The sequence below is a fragment of the Drosophila bipectinata genome, chromosome XL (assembly GCF_030179905.1).
Source record: "Drosophila bipectinata strain 14024-0381.07 chromosome XL, DbipHiC1v2, whole genome shotgun sequence".
NCBI classification, from domain to species: Eukaryota; Metazoa; Arthropoda; class Insecta; order Diptera; family Drosophilidae; genus Drosophila; species Drosophila bipectinata.
The window spans coordinates 6484618-6507068 of record NC_091734.1 but is presented as its reverse complement, the minus strand read 5'-3'; the positions used below and the strand labels follow the sequence as shown (position 1 = coordinate 6507068).

Sequence of the window (22451 nt, the reverse complement as noted above, 5' to 3'; positions counted from 1 at the left end):
ACCAAAATGTGGCCGCTTTTATCAAAACTATAAAACACTGGCCACATTACGGGCAGGCAGCTAAGTTGGTAACACTGCACGGAACGGCAAACAGCGAACGACAAAGTAATTATTTTTCTGTCTGTGGGTTTCCGATCAAGATATTGTTTTTTGAGTGGCAAACGGTAAAAGTTGGTGACTAAACTTGCAAAAAAGGGGGAAGAACACAGGCGAGGCCTTATTCAGGGGATTCCGGGACGTGCGTGTGTCCCCCCATATCGCGAGTGTGTGTGTGTGTGTGTGTGTGTGGAACTCCACAAGTGTGTGAGAGCAATCAAAATAAGAAAAGGCATTAAACCGCCCTGATGGAAATTGATTGTGCGAAATGCCAGCGAAAAAGTGATGAATGCTTATCGTGGAACCCTTCAGGGGCCAGAGTGCGGCTGAAATAAGGCGGGGCGAGGCGGGTTACGTAAGAAATCAATGGATTCCGGCTGCATTTGGCCAAAAAAAAAGCGAAACGAAGTCACCGAGAAGAGCGCTCTTTGATGATTTCATTCCCAGTGACGACACACACACACACGCACACTGTGCTATCTCGGAACACTGTTGGGTGTTCCATAGTGTGCTGTGTTTGTTGAGCTAAATAAAAATGAGTCCTCCACGACTGAAAGAAAGATATATTATCAATTATGGGTTTTCAATTACCAGTAGCCAGTATATACTATATAAATACATACAGTTGGCAACAAACTTTCAACTACCTTGGTAGTGTGCCACTTCCCCCCACCCACTTCCCAATGTCTAGGTGGCTAGAGGGGGGCGGGCAACCAGTACGCCCACATCTGGGCGGCCCAGATGTTGGTCTCTCGCACCGATAGTGGGCGTCCCTCCACACACAGTGATCACTCTATGCTGCAGATCTCGTTTTATATTTTTGGTTTTTTATGCAAATTGTATCTGTGTGTGTGTGTGCGTAGGCGTCTAAATATAGATATATGTTTGTACATCCAACAGATTGCAGCAAGAGGATCTAGCCCTTCTTAAATCTTACATCTTCAATTTTCAAGCGATTGGGTTTATTAATAAATTATGATTGCCTGATTGAGTGAATCATTTGAGCCTCGGGCCGATTCAACGGAAATCAACAATGAGTAGTCATTGTCCCGCTCCCTTGGCCTTTGTTTACATTTCGGAAGGAGACCCACACGTACATATGAGAGAGTGGGAGAGTATTGGGGGAGAGTGCTAACGGAACGTGCTCGAATGAGTAATTTGCGGTGCTTATTGACAGCTTGCCATGTTTATCACCGTTCCTTGTTTCCTTCCTTCCTTCCTTGCCTGCTTCCTTGCTTGCCTTCTTCCTGCTTGGGTCTCTTCTTCTTGTTGGATTTGACGCCACCACCTACATAATCTCGCACATAATCACCGAGACCGAGCCCTGGTGCGTGTGTGTGTGTGTGAGTGTGGTTTTGTAGGTGAGATGAGTCATCTCTCTGGCCAAGTTGATGAGAAAATAAAATTAAACATTAAGGTAGAAGCAGAGGTAAGAGGTACGGGGTACAAGGTAGGAGGAGAAAAGCACAAAAAAGCAGAAAGCCAAAGAAACAGGGGCAGCAGATGTGAGGCCACTTGGAGCAGATACACACACACACACACACACATGACCCACAGTTGGGGTCAGCACTTTTAATGAATTTTTGTGATTTATTGGGAAATATATTTTACATGATTTAGTTGGCATCTTAGACTGGGACTGGGTTTCCATTCCAATCCGATCGCTAAAGCTAATCAGAACTCCATATTTCCATTACAGCCGCGCACTAAAGCGACAGAGAAGGCAAGAGAGCGAGCGAGAGAGAGAGAGAGAGAGAGCACAGTACACGGTTTACCCGCTGCACTCACCCACACCCACCCCCCCGCACACAGTCATCCTCCCAGCGGACAGCAGCCATGATCCTTGGGAGCAGGGCCATCCTACTGGCCATTGTTCTGGCCGCCGTCGTGGGCCCAATGAACGGACAGAAGGCCGGTAAACTCACCCAGAACCCGTGCGGAGCCAAGGACAAGTGCCACACATGCATCCAGACGGAGAGCTGCGCCTGGTGCATGCAGCCCGACTTTAAGGGACAGTCACGATGCTTCCAGCACACCAGCAAGGTGTGCCCCGAGGAGTTTGTCTGGAATCCGGACACCTCCGAGCAGATCCTGCTCAACAAGAACCTGACCCTGGCCTCGGTGGCCGGCGGATCGTCGGCAGCTGGCTACGGAGCCGCCGGTTACGGAGCAGGTGGAGGCTATGGAGCAGCGGGCTACGGAGCTGGCGGTGGCGCCAGTGGTGGCTATCTTTCCGGCAGCAGTTCCAGTTCCAGCCACTACCACTCGTCCTCCTCGTCGTCCATGTCCGGCTCCTATGGATCGGAGTACTCTGCCGGCTGGTCGGCCAGTTCCAGCTCAGAAATCGTCCAGATCAAGCCCCAGTCCGTGAAGCTGAAGCTGCGTATTAGTAAGTTGGGATATCCAGGGCCAATCTCTTCAAGAAACTCATTCTCCCGCTTCCCTTTTAGACCAGAAGCACGACCTCAAGGTGAGCTACACCCAGGCCGAGGGCTATCCCGTGGATCTGTACTACTTGATGGACTTGTCCAAGTCCATGGAGGACGACAAGGAGAAGCTCTCCGCCCTGGGCGACAAGCTCTCGGAGACGATGAAGAGCATCACCTCGAACTTCCGCCTGGGCTTCGGCTCCTTTGTGGACAAGGTGCTGATGCCCTATGTCTCGACCATTCCCAAGAAGTGAGTACGGTTCCGGGTGTCGTCCCAAGCCGGACCATCTCCTAGGGTTACTCTTTATTTTGTTTTTAAGGATTTATGTTTTTTTTGTGAAATCGAAATTGTATTTATTTTTTAAGAAGAATAGTTAGTAAGCAGTGGATTCATCGGATACCGGCTTAGTCAGCGATCCCGCCGTCGTGTCATGAGTAATGAGACGCGATAGAGTTATGACCGAACCGGTTGGTCACCTACCTAGTATAGTATAGTATAGATAACCCACTCTCGAAATCATTGCGCCGCTTAGCCTTTATTTTTTGTAGTGTTCTCTCAAAGTACCCTGTGTACGTCTACGTCTAAACGATTAATGCCAATTCTGAAGCTAATTTTATCCAATTTACTTACAACCACACCATGAACACCAACATCACCGACAACCGAATACCGACAACCGATTCTAATCCGATTCTGTAGACTCGAGAATCCCTGCGACAACTGCAAGGCTCCCTATGGTTACCGCAATCACATGCCACTCAACAATAACACCGAAAGCTTCTCTGTAAGAGACGATTAATCAATCACACTTGTCCACTTATCCCTACCTACTCTATCTATCTGTCTCTGTGCCTGTCCTGCTCCCCATTAGCTCCTCAGTAGCATGCCTCCCCACCTATGCCCCACCTATGCCATCACCTATGTATATGATATGATGTATCCCATGTGTGCACCTCTCTCTAGTAGTCCTAAGTAGTCATAAGTCGTGTCCTGTGTGCTTTAATGTTGTACGCTGCCATCCAGGTGATTGGACAGCACATCGCATATATATCCGTATCTGTATCTGTATCTGTATCTGTATCTATATCGTAATTTATCTGCACCTCTCGATGTCGTCGAACATTATTTATCTTTTATATTTTTATTTCTCTCTTTCTCTCTCTTCCTCTATCGATATTTATTTATTTGCTTCATTGTGATCTCATCTCTTATACTCCATCTATAACTATATATATCCTCCATATATATATACGATATATATCGTATTCGTCCTGAAAAACAAAATTGTTTCAACCCGTTGCTTGAAATTCGAAAACCAAAATTAGCCTGCAGGAGCCGTGCCCCAAATGCGATGCTCCCTACGGCTATCGAAACATCATGGGCTTGAGCACGGACACCTATAGATTCTCTGTAAGTGGTCACCGTCACCGTCATCCCCATCCGATCGTTCCGTCATCCAATATTTGAGCATTTCGGCCAAACCCTCATCCATCCTAACACAGTTTTCATTTCGGGATTTTGAGTTTTGATTTGGTTTCTTGGTTACTTCTAACATGGTTATGGTGCATGCTACTAATCCCAATTGACGACTTGTTGTGGTTGTGTCTACTGATCCGTATTGGTTGTGGAGTTCCTTAGATGGTCTTGCATAATCTTAGCTTGGTGCTTGTGTCTTGAACCCTTAATCCCTCCTTATAATAACCATTACTGGCACCCTCCGGTGAGTAACTCTCTCCAAAAATGATCTAAAAGTATTACCTTTCGAGGAATCTCGATCCAAAATAGTCATCCAGACTTGGAAACCTTCCAAGAATCTTCCTCGTTAATCATAAATTGGCGAAAATACTGTACATATCTTATCGGTAGTCGTCGTTATCTGTTGACTAACATTGATAGACCACACCCTAACTGATCTGGAGAGTGCCAGTCAATAGTTCCTCCTTACCCTCCTAACCCGGGCAATTAATCCTCCAGCCGCTTGAAAGTCCACCTCCTAATCGTTTATCTTTCTGGCAGAACGAGGTAAAGGATGCCGCCGTATCTGGTAACTTGGACGCACCCGAGGGTGGCTTCGATGCCATCATGCAGGCCATCGCCTGCCGGCAGCAGGTCGGCTGGCGTGAGCAGGCCCGTCGCCTGCTGGTCTTCTCCACGGACGCCGGCTTCCACTATGCCGGCGACGGCAAGCTTGGAGGAGTGATCGCCCCCAACGACGGCGAGTGCCATCTGAACGCCCAGGGCATGTACACGCACTCGGTGCTGCAGGACTACCCCAGCATTTCGCAGATCAACCAGAAGGTCAAGGAGAACGCCATCAATATTATCTTTGCGGTGACCTCCAACCAGTTCTCCGTCTACGAGAAGCTCAAGGGCCACATCCAGGGCTCCTCGGCCGCCGTGCTCTCCAACGACTCCTCCAACGTCGTCGACCTGGTCAAGGAGGAGTACGCTGTAAGTGCTGAAGATGACCAGACCCACCAGTTCTTACTCATTTCTGACCATTTCTATCCCAGAAAATCTCATCCTCCGTTGAGATGAAGGACAATGCCACCGGCGATGTAAAAATCACCTACTTCTCCTCCTGCCTGACGGGGGGACCCGAGATCCAGACCTCCAAGTGCGACAACCTGACGGTCGGCCAGCAGGTGAGCTTCACGGCCCAGATCCAGGTGCTCAAGTGCCCCGAGGATCCGCGCGACTGGACGCAGCACATCCAGATCTACCCCGTCGGCATCAACGAGAGCATGCTCATCCAGCTGGAGATGCTGTGCGCCTGTCCCTGTGAACAGCCCGGCTCCACCGGCTACGAGGTGCACTCGCGGCACTGCAACAACTTCGGTACCTTCATGTGCGGCATCTGTGACTGTGACGAGCACCATTTCGGCAACAGCTGCGAGTGCTCCGTCTCGGACATGAACTCGACGATCAACAACGACGCCAGCTGCCGGGCGGACAACACCACGACGACCGACTGCTCCGGCCGGGGCAACTGCGTGTGCGGAGCCTGTGAGTGCTTCAAGCGCTCCAACCCGGAGGAGGTGGTCTCCGGCCCCTTCTGCGAGTGCGACAACTTCAGCTGTGAGCGGAACAAGAACCAGCTGTGCTCCGGCCCCGATCACGGAACCTGCGACTGTGGCCGCTGCATCTGCAAGCCCGGCTGGACGGGCACAAGCTGCGCCTGCCAGGCCTCCAACGACACCTGCATGCCGCCCGGCGGCGGAGAGATCTGTTCCGGACACGGTGTCTGCGAGTGCGGCGTCTGCAAGTGTGCAGTGAACGAACAGGGACGCTACTCCGGCCGGCATTGCGAGAAGTGCCCGACGTGCTCGGGCCGCTGTCAGGAGCTGAAGGACTGCGTCCAGTGCCAAATGTACCACACCGGCGTGCTCAAGGACGTGAACGATTGTGCCCGCAACTGCACGACCTTCACCCCCATCGGCGTGGAGAAGGTGGAGATCGATGAGCGCAAGGACGAGCAGATGTGCACGTTCTTCGACGAGGACGATTGCCGGTTCGAGTTCAAGTACAGCGAACAGGGTGAGCTGATCGTGCACGCCCAGGAGGAGAAGGAGTGCCCGCCCAAGGTCTTCATGCTGGGCATTGTCCTGGGCGTTATTGCGGCCATTGTGCTGGTGGGTCTGGCCATCTTGCTGCTCTGGAAGCTGCTGACCACGATCCATGATCGCCGCGAGTTTGCCCGCTTCGAGAAGGAGCGCATGAACGCCAAGTGGGATACGGTAAGTGATCGTTTAAGTCTATTCCTTCTATGATATCTGTTGATGCTATATAATCTGTGCATTTCAGGGCGAGAATCCCATCTATAAGCAGGCCACTTCCACCTTCAAGAATCCCATGTATGCGGGAAAATAAGTGCGCGCTCCCAAGATAACTAAATATTAGTGAATATTATATGTCTGTCTGTGCTTGAACCGGAAACCACAAACCACAAAACCAGAAACCAGAAGAATCCAAAAATCTAGAAATCCAACCAATAACGAAACAGAAAGATCCAAAAATTAACCCAACCCCTTGTATCGACTCCGAATCCATCGACAAAGCTGCTATGCCCGGGTGGAGAGACCCGCCACCACGGAAGTCAACTGCCATTGAAACGCGTTCTAAACTAAGTCAACCCTATATATATCTAAATATATCTAAATACATATATATATATATTTATATATACGTTTACACACAAATCCCCTCACGGGCAGCCTTTATACAATGTGTATACTTAACGAGCAAATGATTTTGTGCCTTGCAATATATACTTTAGACTAAATATGTATACAAAAATATTGAAAAATGCTAAAAAAAAAGATGATGAGGAAATTTTGAGCGGAGTAACAAGAACAGACACGCACAAACACGCAGCAGCAAGAAAATTGAAGAAGAGTGTGGAAGAAGAACTATTATTCAAAGAATCAAGAGCCAAGATTTACGAAGATTAGTTGTAGTTATGATTTTTGTGTTCTTTTTTTTTTTAGCCAGCACATGAATTTGTATTTTATTTTTGTACTCTTATTTTGTAATCTTTTATGTTTTCGGTCCCCCTTACCTTTATTTTAATTTAAAATACTTCCGAACCCCGTCCGAAACTGCAATCGAAAATGTATTTAAACCTAAAGATGCCCGGGGAATCCCCAACTGATCTATCTATGTACCCCCCCGCCCCCAAACTATGTGTTTTTCTAAATGTGTGTTTTTTTTTCTACTTGTTTTTAAAGCTAACTTTACATTTAATAGTTAAGCATATTAACATTTAAGCTTGTAATTGTTAATTCGAAATGCAAGAGAGTGCCCGCCCGGAAGACCAACACACACATCCGGATTCCGGAAAGACCGGATATGAGTGTTTCATATTCGTAGTCTCTTGTGTGTGGGTTTTGTTTTATTGAATTTCGACCATTAATAGTAAATTAATACTACTATGTAATAATATATATCTTTTGCCATTTGTACTGATTACTGATTAACAATTTTTAAAAGGAGTGTAATACAAAAACAAAAAAATGATAAACATTTTTCATAATTTTATTGAAATAAAACCCGAATACAAAACTAGGTGGCAACACTGGCAAAAATATACAAAATATAAAAAATTGAAAAAGATAACTGTTTGAAGCTAATTTTAGTGAATAAAAAATGAAAAAAAATTTAAAAAAAAAGAAAAATAAAGAGTTTGGGGGGCCGTTGAAAAAGTAAAAAAAAAAAACAAAACAAAATAAAGTCATATCCTCAGACTGTATTAGTATTCTGCATTCGGAACAGAGATCATCCGGGCCAATAAATCGGATGTCCTTACAACATATGTATGTATATACTGGTACATATATATACTTTCGCACTTTAAAATCTAATATATATATATCGTTGTACACAAGAGTTTTGTTTTCGAAACAAGTCTAGGCAAATCGTACGTACTAGGTAGTGTTTTTAATCTTAAATCAGAACTGGGATCGGGAAATGGGGCGGCTCGCTAGGATCTGGCATTGAACTGGGAGCGGCAGAGTATATGGTTGTGTATGTACAGGACAAAATATCCGGGCCGAGGACGAAGCGATGGTGGTGGTCAGTGGTTCTTCGCGTCTGTGATCATCTTTGAGTGTGTGGACTGTGGTGATGGCTTCTCTAGCTTTAAGTACAGCTCTTGCATTTGGTGTGGGTTGTGGCTTTAAGTCGGATGTGAGTCGGATTTGTGTCTCCTGGATTGTGCCTCGTCCTCCCAGGACATCGCAGCAATTGGCTCTTGGAGCACGGCGCTCTTCCGTTTCCGTTTTCGTTTCCGGTTCCCTTTCAGTTTCCATATCCATTTCCTTTTCCATTTCCGTCTTCGACTTGGATTTCATCTTCGATTCCGGTTCAGATTCCGTTTAAGTTTCCGTATCTGTATCCTGTATCCGTCTCAGATACCGATTCCGATTCCGAGTAATGTGTCAGCACAATCGCAGTCAGCAGTCAGCAGTCAGCATCGATGGGCTGGTCAGGCGGCGTCTGGCCAGGATTGGGTGCATCCCTCCTAGTCACCATCTTGAGATGCCCTTCAGTGGAAGATCAGATCCGCATCGGGCGCGCCCTTCTGGTGCTTAAACTTGTGCTTGTTGGGCTTCTGGTAGTAGCTCTGTGTGAAGTTTCGCTGCTGCGGCGGCAGCAGTGACTCCTGGTAGTCCTCCTCCTCGATCCGCTCCGTGATGTTCAGCGTCAGCCGCTTCACCTTCTCCTTCTCCTCGCGGATCTTCTGCTCCTGCAGCTTCAGGTTGATGGCCAGGTGCGAGTCGGACGGAGCCACAAATGACTTGAACTGCTGCTTGCCGCCCTTGTTGCCGCGCACCATGAGGACGAAGGGCACGGCTCCGCTATTGCCGCCATTGCCAGACTTGCCAGACTCCGGCGGGTCAGTGCCCGGCGAACTGGGCGTACCACTGCCGCCTCCGTTACCGCCGTCTGCCTTTGAGATCTGCTGCGATGCAGTGGTGGAGGCGTTGCAGTTCGTCAACTGCTCGTAGGACTTCTTCTGCAGGCGGGCCGTCATCGGCACGGGTATGTCCTTGGGCGTGGCCTTGATCGGCTCCTTCAGCCGCTCCTGGTACGAGTCCGTAGTCATCTTCTCGTACATCTGCTCAAACTCCAGGTCCTCCTTGGACTTCTCCACTGGCAGCGGCTGCACTGGCAGCGGCTCCGTCTCGTTCTCGGTCCAGTCGTTGCCCTGCTCCGGCTCCTGGCCCGCCACCTGGCGCTCCCTCTGATCGTTGGACGAGCCCGAATCCTCGTCGGTTGCCTGAGTGGAAAAAAGTGTGTGAAATAAGGATAATTCTTTGAGGGAATCACAAAACTCACGGCATCGTCCAGCTCGCTGATTTCGCTGATGGTGGTGAGGGCAGTGTCCTGGTTGCAGTTGGTCTTCAGCTGCGGGTAAAGCTTCTCCTGGAGTGCGTCTATGGCGGCCTTGGCCTGCTCCATGCTCTTGTAGAGCTTTAGTTTGGGACGCACGCTGGTCAGGCAGTCGCGGTAGGTGTGATCCACCAGAATGGGAAACAGGTCGGAGGTGTTTTCGGACTTGCTGAACACGGGGTGCGACTTCTTGAACCAGTAGTAGTGCTGGAAGAAGACCAGGAAGTAGTCCAGTCTGCAAATAAAGGGGAGAAAGTACTGGTTAGTCTGGGTGGGGCAGGGCAGGACAGGGTAACCCACTTTTTGCGCGTCGCCTGGCTGGTGAAGTAGGGCCCGCATGTGTCCAGCAGCATGCAGGCGAGCTTTAGCCGGAACAGGCTGTCCGGCGGATCCAGCGGCGAGACCACATTCTGATCTATCGACACGCCCAGCGAGATGATCGAGTACAGGGTGTTGAGGATGTGCGTGGACTCCACCAGCTTGTAGTTGTACATCTCGCCCAGGTACTTGGCCATGGCGATGCGTCGCTGGGCCATTCGCGGCGAGTGGATCTCCAGGCCGGCGCGGATGTCCTCGAACACGTTGTCGATCACAATGGTCACCGCGCGCGGCTGGTAGGAGCTCAGCCCGGAGACGAGATCGGCCAGGCAGCGCACCAGCGGGAAGCGCAGCAGGTAGGCCTTGCTGAGGCACTTGATGGCGTAGCTGCTGGTTTCCGGATCCTGCCAGTTGATGCGCCGCAGCATCTTGATGCAGCGCTCCACATTCTGCTTGCACAGCTCCTCGAAGATCAGGTGGCGGATGTACTCGTGCATCGGCGGCCGGGGCGCAGCCTCCTTCTTCGACGACTCCGGCGGCTTCACCAAGTAGTAGACACTCTCGATTTGGGCTGCATGCCGCGAGTCCATGGCCGTGGCCGTTTTCAGGCGCAGCATCTGGTCCAGAAAGACGTTCATCAGCAGCCGGGCGTCGCGGCAGTTGTACAGATAGACGCCACTGACCTCGACGAAGGCGCACGCCATCTCGATTTGGTGGTGCTGGAAGTCGCGCAGCAGCATCTTCAGGCAGCCCAGGGCGTCGAACTTCTTGAAGAGACCGAACTTGACCAGCTCCCCGATGAAGCGCACAATCTTCAGCTTCGACTCGATGTTCAGCTGGTTCTTCTTGCGGATGTGCCACTTGAACTCCTTGCGCAGCAGCTCGGACAGATCGGCGGCCACGTCCGTGTTGCACATGTGAACGATGGCCACGAAGCGCGACAGATACGGCAGGATGTCCAGTCGGGTGCGCTGCACGGAGAAGATCGTCCTGGTCAGCTTCTTGCGCTGGGGCTTCGTGTTGAAGTTAAGCAGAAATTCGATGGCCGCCGAGTCGATCAGCTCCTTGTTGACGCAGTTGAAGAGATTCACCAGGAAGGTGTCGAACTGCTGCCGCAGCTGGGTCTGATTCTGGTTCTGGGTCTGCCCATTCTGATTCTGCTGCTGCCGTCCGAGCTCCATCAGGGCGCTGCCCATCTTCTGGGGCTTCACCTCCTCGCTGATGGACGTAGTGGGTCCTGGGGCCCCTCCTGCTGCTGCTGCTGCTGGGGATTCTTCGCTTGGGGGATTGTCGGCCGAGTCGGATGCGGTGGAAGGAGGATCGTCAAGATCCATTTCTGCATCGATATTGGCATCAATGGCCTCCTCAGTCAGTTCGCTGGGCTCCTCCATCTGCTCCAGGTCCACCTTGGGCGCCGAAAAGTTTGGCAGAAACTGTCGCAAGTCCGGAAGGTCCGTGTAGAAGGAGCGCGTCTCCTCGTCGCCCCAGGGGTCGAGAACTCCGAAGGCGGCACTGTCCAGCATGTTGTCGATGACGGTGCCCGGGTTGCAGCACTCCGACTCCTTGGCCAGCTCTGGCAGCGGCTCGCCCAGCAGCTCCGACAGGGACTGAGCGGAGGCCAGGAGCTTGTCGAAGCTGGCCTGCATCACTTCGCACTTTTCCCGCTTCTCCGTGGAGATCTCGCCCTTGCACTCCATGGTGCGTCGAATGTTCTTGGTCATGTTCATCAGCTCCGCTTGCTCGGCCAGGACGTGCTTGCACAGCGCCTGAAAGAAACGTTGGGATTATAGATCATAGGAATATCTAACTCGCGACTAATCCTACCTTGAAGTAGCCCTTGAGCATGTTGCGCAGGTTCAGCTGCTTGTCGGCTGAGAGGAAATCGGACTTGGGCAGCTCCACGCCGTGCTTGTTGGCCAGGTGCTGCATCTTTTGCGGCACCAGGCCGGCGTACTCCTCGCCGCAGTGCCGGCAGAACGACAGTATGATGGAGAAGTTGCTGTGGTCCTCCTTGTCCTGGGCAATGAGATGCACCAGCACCACACCCAGCTGGGCCAGGCCCGGCTTCATCTGTATCACGCCGGAGCTGACCAGCTCGGCGAAGAGGCGCAGATCGACGCGCAGCTTGCTGGGATTGTTGATCTTCTCGGTGGCCTTGATGTTGAGGGCCTTCTGCCAGGCCTCCAGGAACTGGACATCGAAGTCTGCGTAGGTGCAGTGCAGCCTGGAGGCCAGTGTAACCACCGCCGGCACATCCGTCATCTTGAGCTTCGCCTCGGCCAGGGCGGCACAGATCTCCGAGATGTACTTGCTGAGATTTAGGGCTGACAGCTCCTTGAGCAGCGCATCCAGCTGGGTGGCCGTGAAGAGCTTCAGCTTCTTCACGAAGGCGGTGTTCTTCTTGAGATTGGAGTCGAGGCGGGCAAAGTGCTCCTCCCCGGGCAGCTCGAAGACGGAGTTTTGATGGCGCAGCTGGCGCTTGCTCTCGATTTTGTCGCTCAGCTCCTGGACGAACTGTTGCAGCTCCTCGCGCTCCTCCGCCTCCTGGACGGCCTCGTCAACGGTTGATATACCCGCTTCCGTATCTCCGGCTGTTCCGTGCAGTGCAGAGGAATCCTCAGCTGGGACGGTGGCCGCCGGTGGCTCATCTTTGCCTGGGTCATCCGACGGTGTGGCATCCGGCTTTGTTGTTGTTTTGGTTGCGCTGGCAGCGGCGGTTGTCGAATTGCTTGCATGCATGGCGGCAACTCGGCAGCTTGGCTCGGATTTGGGACGACGACGCTGCTGTACTCGGATTCCGATCTTATGGAGTCGGTTTTCCGGTTCGAGGGTTACCTTTTACAGGACGCACGCGTCGACTTCTCAATTTTGAAATTCAATTCGAGTATTTCGATTTCATCTGTTTAGTTTCGTTTTACTTTTTTGGTTCTTGCCTTCCCCAGAGCATGCTGGTGTGGCCGTTCGCTCTTTTGGCCGTCTCTAAAAATCCCGAAAAGCAAAACGAATGGTCACACTGTGCAGCGGTTTCCGCTTTTCCAGTCCAGGGTTTTCCCCGGGATTTATGAACCATTTCCGGTTAAGGATAATGAAATGAGGAATTTATTTAAAATAGTTGATATATTTTTTTTTAATTTTTCCATAAAGTTTTAATCGTAATACGTAAGAAAATATCAAGCACAAGGGGAAGAAGGAAAGATTTTTTAATTTCTTAATTTTAATACTAAAATAAAATGCTTAAACTACTACTGAACTCTTTGTTTTTCTTTTCACTTCAAAAATAAACAAAAATCATAAACAATAACACAAAATCTTCTTAAAAACTAAAAAAAAAAAACACCACTGAAGACACACAAAGGACACTCTTCAGATACACTTGATTCCTGGCCCTTAACCCTTTACCCTCCAACGCCTAATCCTCACGCCCGCCATGTACCAGAACCAGTTCATCTACTCCCGGGAGCGACGTCGCTTCGGGAGGCAGTGCCTCTTCCAGGATCGCAACGAGCTGATGGTTAGCGTTAATCCGAGCGGGAAACAGCGACTAAAGTACATCCTCCGCAATCCCAGCGTGCACCAGACCCAGCTGAGCAGCCAGATGGCACTGACCATTATGGAGACGGAGAACGTGACCCTGGACCACCACGGATTGTTTCACTACGAGGGCGGGTGGCCCCGTGAGGTGAACATTAACGACGAGGAGCAGACGCTGCGTCACCGCAAGAAGGTGGAGCGCGAGGACAGCTGGGGGCAGCAGGTGCTCTCGATGATCAGGTCGTTGATGGGGGTGGCAGAGCAGAACAACGCCATCAATATATATCAGGAATTCTTTTCGGATATCCCGCCGGATGTGGGCCACGACATCCGCATGAGGTACAGGGCGCGGATTGCGAACGTGTTCCACGATCTGTTCCTGCCGCCCCGCCAGATGAACCTCATTGAGTGGATGCCCAACAACGAACGCCAGTTCATGGCCCAGTTCAAGAATCAATTCCGGCAGGGCCAGGATCGACTCCGGCTGCTCACCGATGAGCCGTTTGGAGGGGAGAACGCCTTCTACACCTGGGACGTGAAGAATCCACTCAAGCCGAAGCTCTTCTATGACTCCAACGAGTCCGTGTCGCTGGCCAAGATCTGCCCGAAGGACGAGAACAACATGGTGGGAGGCACTTGTTCGGGCAAGGTCTGCCTGTGGGGCACCTTCCGGAGCGGGATGCCATTGCGCACCTGTCCGCTGGAGGCGTCCCACAGGGAGACCACCTCGGCCCTCTGCTGGGTTCATTCCAAGTCCAACACGGAGTTCTACTCAGGCTCGCTGGACGGCTCTGTCAAGTACTGGGACACCCGGGATCTGACGATGCCCGTGCAGGAGCTGCTCCTCGAACCGGAGCCCCAGGAGCGTCAATCGAGGGAGAACGCCCATGGAGTCACGGTTTTAGAGTTCGAGTACACCATTCCCGTTCGGTTCATCATCTGCAGCGACATGGGTCACGTCTTTGTGGGAAATCGTAAGGGCATGACCCCGGTAGAGACCCTGCTGGGTCACTATCCTCTCTTCGCCGGTCCCATCCGGAGCATCAACCGCAATCCGTTCTTCGTGAAGAACTTTCTGGTGACAGGCGACTGGCGGGCCAGGATCTGGTCGGAGGAGGCCAAGGACGGGCCCAGCACCATGTACTTCCGCAAGAACGCCCAGATCGCCTGCGGGGCCTGGAGCACGGGCCGCTGCTCCATGTTCGTGACGGGGGACATGAAGGGCGTCGTGGACTTCTGGGACTTGCTGCTCCACCAGCGCAAGCCCATTCTCTCCATCGACTTCAAGGTGCCCATCAAGGATGTCGTCTTCCGGCCCGATGGCGATCTACTAGCCATTGCCCTCCAGAACGGGGACACCGCCATCCTAACCCTCGACGAGGCCATGCGCCAGGCCACAGGCAAGGAGAAGGCTCTCATGGCGGCCGTAAGACGGGATGGGGATTTCAGGGAACACTCTAAAGATGTCTTTCACAGATGTTTGAGCGGGAGATATCCCGGAGCAAGATCCTGGAGGCTCGCGTGGAGGAGATGAAGCTGAAAAGGCGCACCATTCTCCAGGCGGAGGAGGATCGCCTGCGACGCGAACTGGATGTCTCTCCGGACCTCGAACTCGATCCGGATAACCCCGATCAGTTCGTAATGATGATCGAGGGCGACGAGCAGTTTCGGACGGCCATTAGCGACTTCCAGGACATGATTCTGGCCGTGGAACGGAAGCGCTCGAAGCGCCAGGTCATCATGGAGCGCACCGTCTTCGAGTTGGCCGAGGCAGATGAGGAGCTTCTGAAGGGCCTGCCTGTGGTGTATGGCTCGCCAACGGATGCCCCGGCCCCGGAACAGCCGCCACAGGGGGGCAGCCAAAGGACCTCAGGCCAGGCCCAAGACTCCACCAAGGGGTAGACAGCACAGGTGAGTCTAGAGCTTCCCCTCCATCGAAAAGTAGGAAAAGTAATCTTTTTTTTTCCCTGACGACCGCAGCGATGTGAGCCACCTGACCCCCCAAGTGAACCATTTCGTCATCTTAAACGGAGTACTCTTTGGAGACTTTATTACGTACCCACACGACCCACACACACACACGGCCCTAATTAAGTAACAACCTTTCTAAGTCTTAATTATCCAAGTGGAGCTGACTAAGTTCACTTTCATACAGCAATTACGAGTAGTTGCATTTACACAGCAATTAAAAGCAGATAATCACACTAAACAGCGACGAAACAAACAAAATCTATAAAAAAAAAAAAACAATTTAAAATTATGCAGACATGTCGTCTGTGTGTTCGGAGCTCTGCAGGATGAGAGAGCTCCTCGCCAGCCCTCTACTGCTTGTCGGTGTCCACGCCCGTGTCGAGGAAGTCGTTGACGAGACGCATCGCCTTGCGGGGAATGAGGCGACCCACCTTCTCCACGCTGACAAAGTGGCGGGGAATGGAGGCCTCCTCCAGGCCCTGGCGCTGGGCCTCGATGATGGAAGCGGCGGCCACGTCCGGAGCAATCAGCTTGAACAGATTGGGGAAGCGGTAGCGGGGGTTCTTGCACAGGCCAGTGTCGATCATGTACGGGAAGATGGTGGTGAGTTTGATCTGGATGGAGTGGAGAATAAGGATCTGTCTCTTGAGGATGAAACACTACTGTCTTACGTTGTTTTGGGGATTCTTCCGACGCAGTTCCTCGGCCAGGGCGGCCATGTAGCCGCGGACGGCGAACTTGGTGCCGCAATAGGGCACCAGGTTGACGAGACCGAAGAGTCCGGCGCAGGAGGAGAGGGCCACGATGCTGCCCTCGTTGCGCTCAATCATGTCCGGAAGGAAGGCCTGGATGATCTGTGGAAGCCAAGGAAGAGGATTAAGACCAAACCCGAAGAGATTCCATCAAGAATACCTACCCAGTAGTGGGAGACCACATTGATGTCGTACATGAGACGGATCTCGTTCTCGGTGTGCTCCAGCAGGGGATGGCAGGGCATGATGCCGGCATTGTTGACCACCACCGAGACAAAGCCGTGCTCCTTGCGCACCTTCTGGGCCAGTTCGATGAGCTCGTCCCGCTTGGTGACGTTGCAGACGTAGCCGAAGGCCTTGCCGCCCTTGGCCTGGATCTCCTTGACGGTCTGGTTGTTGGTCTGTTCGTTGACGTCCCAGCAGAGGATGGTGGCGCCCAGCTGGGCGTACTGTAGGGCCATCTGCTTGCCCATGCCGTGTCCGGTGCCGGTGATCAGGACCACCTTGCCGCGCACCTCCTCCAGCGGCGGGGGACGGAAGAGTCCGACAATAGCCTCGGCGATGGCGTACCAGAACTTGGCGATCAGCACCAGGATGTCCACCACCAGGAGCACAATATTGTAGACGTCATTGCTCTGGGGGGCACCGCTCTGGGGACTCCCAGCACTACCGGAGAAGAACAATATAGTCTCTATTAGCTGAATAACGGTATTTTGTCACAAAGTTAATTGAAAAAGGGAAAGCATTTTTTTGTTTATTTTTTATGCGGCCATTAAACTGTCATAGTTTTTATTTTATGACTCAAGCTGGGAACCTAAAAACTAAAAACAAAAATCTGGATAATAAAGCCGAGATGATGCCATAATAGAACTGTGTATGAGGCATTTGTTTTTAAAATTCTCTTAAAAACTTTACACATTTTTGTGAACATGCTCGGTTTTAATCGCCTTTTTAAGTGCGTGATCCACTTCATCATCATTAGCGGCTAGAGATGGGGGCATCTATGGAGGAATTGAACCTAATCCGGCCCAGTAACTCTTGCATGACCCATGGGCATTATCTCAAAAAATATATATAACAACCGACAATCGGCCTGACCTTTGGCATCTCCTCTTAAATACTTTTGTGGCTATGGCTTTTTGTGTTTTTTTTTTTTTTATATTCATACAAATATGTATTTATTTATATTTTTTTTGGTGGGTCTTCTGGGGTTGGGGGTGCGATCTTAGGTCAGCGCTTTTTAGCCGCTTTCAGTTTTTTTTTTGTTTTTTTTTTTTTTGTAATTATACAGCTTTGGCTTTACTTTTCAGCTTTCCAGCTGCAGTTGCGTGAGATCTTGATAATTTCAAACTGTTTTGTGTTTTATTTTTAGTTTTATTTCTGTATTACGTATGTACGATCAGCACAAATGGGGCATACAAAAAATCGGAATATATACACCCATCGGTGTCGTAATATAGGTATGGAGAGACCCAACCCTGACCATGACCATGCTTCACTCCCCGGAGATAGTTCTTATCACTTTGGAATGCTATTTTTATAGCAGATCGGAAGACTTTCTATAGCCCAACAGCCGATCTTCATGATGCCTTTATAAGTCATATTTTTCCGATATTTCTGATCATGTTTTTGATGAGTTATTGGAGCTTAATAATTTTAAAACGATCTTCGAACAGGGTCTATAAAGGCTTCAATATATTATATACCTTATATATGGACCAGGGGCCAAGCTTATCTCAACTAATCCCTATTATAGATTCTAGATTTCTTGATTGCACAGCGTTCAAAGGTTCCAACAATCAGGGAACTGCATTCAGATAGTAACCCCTATATAGGGGTTAACCCTTGTATGGAAGCCCCGTATAGCAGGAAACCCTATTGAACCCTGATCTTGGGAGTTGGCACTTTTGGGTTCCTTTTTTTTTGGACTCTTCGATAAGCCGTAAGCTCTATGTTATCGCCGGTAATTACTATAGCTCACTATATGTATTATATATCTGTTCCACTGATAAGCAATCACACTCTCTGTTGCCAACTCTGTTTTTTTTGAGGAATCGTCTGTTTTTTTTTCTACTAACCTTTGCGACACTTTCGACATATTTGATTCTAAGGATCAGATCGGATCGGATCGGATCAGAGCACTACTTTATGATTCGGAGGAGACCGTAAAACCGTAAACCGTTAGCGGCTGTTAACGAATTCGGACTGATTTTTCAGTAAAGTAAACAGTACGCACCGTACCGTACCGCCACGCCGGTCGTATGAGTTATTATTTGAAATCTACTCGCACACTAGTCGGCTCTCATACTTTCAGATACAAATATACAGTGAGTGCTCTATAGATACAGATAGGGAACGCCGGCTGAGGCAGCAGCAGCGGCAGCGTCAGTGGCAGAGGCATCAGAGTTCTATAAACATTTCTACAACACATGTCCAATGGGCGATCCAATCCGATCCGATCTATATAGAACGACAACGATACTACATGTACACGGCACCAAAAGTATTTAAAGGCCAATAATTTTTAATAAAATATATATAATATAACTATTACTATTAACTAGAACTAAAAAAGGTTCTTTGATTTAGAAAACTGGGAGTTAAAGTTCTATGACATTTTTTCAAGTGTTCTTTGCGCAATGGTTTCCGTTCTAGTGTTTGTTTTTCGGTTAATCAGACTTCGATAATAATACGCCAGCTAATGGGGGGGCACTTCCATGTAATACCCCGCCCTGCCCCCACATAACGTAACAGAATTTATATTTATATAGTTTGCGACCCCCTGAACGCCGAGATACAACGATTCAGATACAAAGATACTCACTGTGAGGCACTTTCGCAAAGCAGATGCCGCCACGTATTTCCAGATGGGGCTTTCAAAGATAAGGATTGATCTTCTGATCCCCAGGAAGTGGAACAAAAGCTCTGAACAATACCCCAAACTTTTAATAGAACATACACTAATCCAAAATACCCCTGAATCACTATTCGAGATTAGAGTCCTGGCTATCGATGAGGCAATATATGATCACTCACCGTGATTAGTCACTTTCCTGTCGATCGAGGGGTCAAAGTATTAAGTTCCCAGTCTGAACCTCAACCGAACGGAACTCAACCCGTCCGATAAGGCTCGTGATTAATCAAACCAGCCTCATATATATTTATAATGTGGAATTACTACCCTTCTACAGGTGCAAATAAAACTTTAGTAAGAAATGCACCAGTTGGATAACAGTGATTGCTAAATGGTAGAAAATTGCAAGTAATTACATATATGTAACTAGGTTTAAGAATTTTTTAAGTTAAAAAAGGGTGTAGTGTTCCATTTTAAAAGATATATATCTACTATAGAATTTTTTACTGTATTCAGTTTGAGAATCGGATCAATATTGACTGAGATATAGCCTCCGCAAGGGACCATTTTTTCAACCCCATGCATTTTCTGATTTTTGAAGGGGGTCCATCAGAAAAATTCGAAAAAAATGGATCCAAAATTTTATTTCCAGATTTTGACGCAGAATTATGTAAAATCGATCCAGTAATCGTTTAAGGTAATCCGCTTGAGAATCGGATCAATATTGAGTGAGATATAGCCTCCACAAGGGACCATTTTTTCACTCCCATGCATTTTTTGATTTTTGAAGGGGGTCCATCAGAAAAATTCGAAAAAAATGGATCCAAAATTTTATTTCCAGATTTTGATGCAGAATTAAGTAGAATCGATCCACTAATCGTTTAAGGTAATCCGCTTGATAATCGGATCAATATTGAGTGAGATATAGCCTCAACAAGGGACCATTTTTTCACTCCCATGCATTTTTTGATTTTTGAAGGGGGTCCATCAGAAAAATTCGAAAAAAATGGATCCAAAATTTTATTTCCAGATTTTGATGCAGAATTATCTAAAATCGATCCAGTAATCGTTTAAGGTAATCCGCTTGAGAATCGGATCAATATTGAGTGAGATATAGCCTCCACAAGGGACCATTTTTTCACTCCCATGCATTTTTTGATTTTTGAAGGGGTCCATCAGAAAAATTCGAAAAAAATGGATCCAAATTTTTATTTCCAGATTTTGATGCATAACTATGTAAAATCGATCCAGTAATTATTTAAGGTAATCCGCTTGAGAATCGGATCAATATCGACTGAGATATAGCCTCCGCAAGGGACCATTTTTTCACTCCCATGCATTTTCCCACTTTTGAAGGGGGTCCATCAGAAAAATTCGAAAAAAATTGATCCAAAATTTTATTTGTAGATTTTGATGCAGAATTATCTGGAATCGTTCCAGTAATCATTTAAAGTAATCCGCTTGAGAATCGGATCAATATTGAGTGAGATATAGCCTCCACAAGGGACCATTTTTTCACTCCCATGCATTTTTTGATTTTTGAAGGGGGTCCATCAGAAAAATTCGAAAAAAATGGATCCAAATTTTTATTTCCAGATTTTGATGCAGAATTAAGTAGAATCGATCCACTAATCATTTAAGGTAATCCGCTTGAGAATCGGATCAATATTGACTGAGATATAGCCTCCACAAGGGACCATTTTTTCACTCCCATGCATTTTTTGATTTTTGAAGGGTCCATCAGAAAAATTCGAAAAAAATGGATCCAAAATTTTATTTCCAGATTTTGATGCAGAATTATGTAAAATCGATCCACTAATCGTTTAAGGTAATCCGCTTGAGAATCGGATCAATATTGACTGAGATATAGCCTCCACAAGGGCCCATTTTTTCACTCCCATGAATTTTTTGATTTTTGAAGGGGGTCCATCAGAAAAATTCGAAAAAAATGGATCCAAAATTTTATTTCCAGATTTTGATGCATAACTATGTAAAATCGATCCAGTAATCGTTTAAGGTAATCCGCTTGAGAATCGGATCAATATCGACTGAGATATAGCCTCCGCAAGGGACCATTTTTTCACTCCCATGCATTTTCCCACTTTTGAAGGGGGTCCATCAGAAAAATTCGAAAAAAATTGATCCAAAATTTTATTTGTAGATTTTGATGCAGAATTATCTGGAATCGTTCCAGTAATCATTTAAGGTAATCCGCTTGAGAATCGGATCAATATCGACTGAGATATAGCCTCCGCAAGGGACCATTTTTTCACTCCCATGCATTTTTTGATTTTTGAAGGGGGTCCATCAGAAAAATTCGAAAAAAATGGATCCAAATTTTTATTTCCAGATTTTGATGCATAACTATGTAAAATCGATCCAGTAATCGTTTAAGGTAATCCGCTTGAGAATCGGATCAATATTGAGTGAGATATAGCCTCCACAAGGGACCATTTTTTCACTCCCATGCATTTTCCCACTTTTGAAGGGGAAAAAAAGAAAAATTCGAAAAAAATTGATCCAAAATTTTATTTGTAGATTTTGATGCAGAATTATCTGGAATCGTTCCAGTAATCATTTAAGGTAATCCGCTTGAGAATCGGATCAATATCGACTGAGATATAGCCTCCGCAAGGGACCATTTTTTCACTCCCATGCATTTTTTGATTTTTGAAGGGGGTCCATCAGAAAAATTCGAAAAAAATGGATCCAAATTTTTATTTCCAGATTTTGATGCATAACTATGTAAAATCGATCCAGTAATCATTTAAAGTAATCCGCTTGAGAATCGGATCAATATTGAGTGAGATATAGCCTCCACAAGGGACCATTTTTTCACTCCCATGCATTTTTTGATTTTTGAAGGGGGTCCATCAGAAAAATTCGAAAAAAATGGATCCAAAATTTTATTTCCAGATTTTGATGCATAACTATGTAAAATCGATCCAGTAATCGTTTAAGGTAATCCGCTTGAGAATCGGATCAATATCGACTGAGATATAGCCTCCGCAAGGGACCATTTTTTCACTCCCATGCATTTTCCCACTTTTGAAGGGGGTCCATCAGAAAAATTCGAAAAAAATTGATCCAAAATTTTATTTGTAGATTTTGATGCAGAATTATCTGGAATCGTTCCAGTAATCATTTAAGGTAATCCGCTTGAGAATCGGATCAATATCGACTGAGATATAGCCTCCGCAAGGGACCATTTTTTCACTCCCATGCATTTTTTGATTTTTGAAGGGGGTCCATCAGAAAAATTCGAAAAAAATGGATCCAAATTTTTATTTCCAGATTTTGATGCATAACTATGTAAAATCGATCCAGTAATCGTTTAAGGTAATCCGCTTGAGAATCGGATCAATATTGAGTGAGATATAGCCTCCACAAGGGACCATTTTTTCACTCCCATGCATTTTCCCACTTTTGAAGGGGAAAAAAAGAAAAATTCGAAAAAAATTGATCCAAAATTTTATTTGTAGATTTTGATGCAGAATTATCTGGAATCGTTCCAGTAATCATTTAAGGTAATCCGCTTGAGAATCGGATCAATATCGACTGAGATATAGCCTCCGCAAGGGACCATTTTTTCACTCCCATGCATTTTT

At 48.0% G+C, this 22451-nt stretch overlaps 4 protein-coding genes across 7 annotated transcripts; 2 read left to right on the top strand and 2 right to left on the bottom strand.

The window, feature by feature from the left end:
* The first annotated feature begins 13 nt into the window (after positions 1-13).
* Positions 14-7487, top strand: mys (position-specific antigen beta subunit myospheroid). Of its 3 annotated transcripts, none has more exons than XM_070282565.1 (7): positions 14-105; positions 1796-2485; positions 2547-2775; positions 3852-3936; positions 4543-4977; positions 5040-6263; positions 6331-7487. In XM_070282565.1, exons 2-7 carry the CDS (start codon positions 1933-1935, stop codon positions 6394-6396), a joined length of 2592 nt encoding a protein of 863 aa, XP_070138666.1. In that variant the 5' UTR covers positions 14-105; positions 1796-1932; the 3' UTR covers positions 6397-7487. The 3 variants fall into 3 exon arrangements, with proteins under 3 accessions (XP_070138666.1, XP_017109247.2, XP_017109249.2); XM_017253758.3 differs by lacking the exon at positions 3852-3936 and adding an exon at positions 3226-3310; XM_017253760.3 differs by lacking the exon at positions 3852-3936 and adding an exon at positions 3226-3310 and having other exon boundaries at positions 57-164.
* On the bottom strand, positions 6947-12702 carry Upf2 (UPF2 regulator of nonsense mediated mRNA decay). The gene is made up of 4 exons (XM_017253756.3): positions 11560-12702; positions 9718-11501; positions 9364-9652; positions 6947-9304 (listed from the first exon to the last, which is right to left on the bottom strand). Exons 1-4 carry the CDS (start codon positions 12472-12474, stop codon positions 8570-8572), a joined length of 3723 nt encoding a protein of 1240 aa, XP_017109245.2. The 5' UTR covers positions 12475-12702; the 3' UTR covers positions 6947-8569.
* A 297-nt stretch (positions 12703-12999) lies between these two features.
* LOC108133714 (dynein intermediate chain 3, ciliary) lies at positions 13000-16282 on the top strand. 2 transcript variants are annotated; one of them, XM_070277882.1, is made up of 4 exons: positions 13000-13246; positions 13303-14692; positions 14743-15177; positions 15247-16282. In XM_070277882.1, the coding sequence occupies exons 2-3, from the start codon at positions 13331-13333 to the stop codon at positions 15166-15168; spliced, it is 1788 nt and encodes a 595-aa protein (XP_070133983.1). In that variant the 5' UTR covers positions 13000-13246; positions 13303-13330; the 3' UTR covers positions 15169-15177; positions 15247-16282. The 2 variants fall into 2 exon arrangements, with proteins under 2 accessions (XP_070133983.1, XP_017109250.3); XM_017253761.3 differs by having other exon boundaries at positions 13001-14692.
* Ldsdh1 (Lipid droplet subset dehydrogenase 1) lies at positions 15290-18262 on the bottom strand. Its single transcript, XM_017253762.3, has 4 exons — positions 18068-18262; positions 16154-16655; positions 15909-16091; positions 15290-15851 (listed from the first exon to the last, which is right to left on the bottom strand). The coding sequence occupies exons 1-4, from the start codon at positions 18085-18087 to the stop codon at positions 15588-15590; spliced, it is 969 nt and encodes a 322-aa protein (XP_017109251.2). The 5' UTR covers positions 18088-18262; the 3' UTR covers positions 15290-15587.
* Between the last annotated feature and the right edge of the window lie 4189 nt (positions 18263-22451).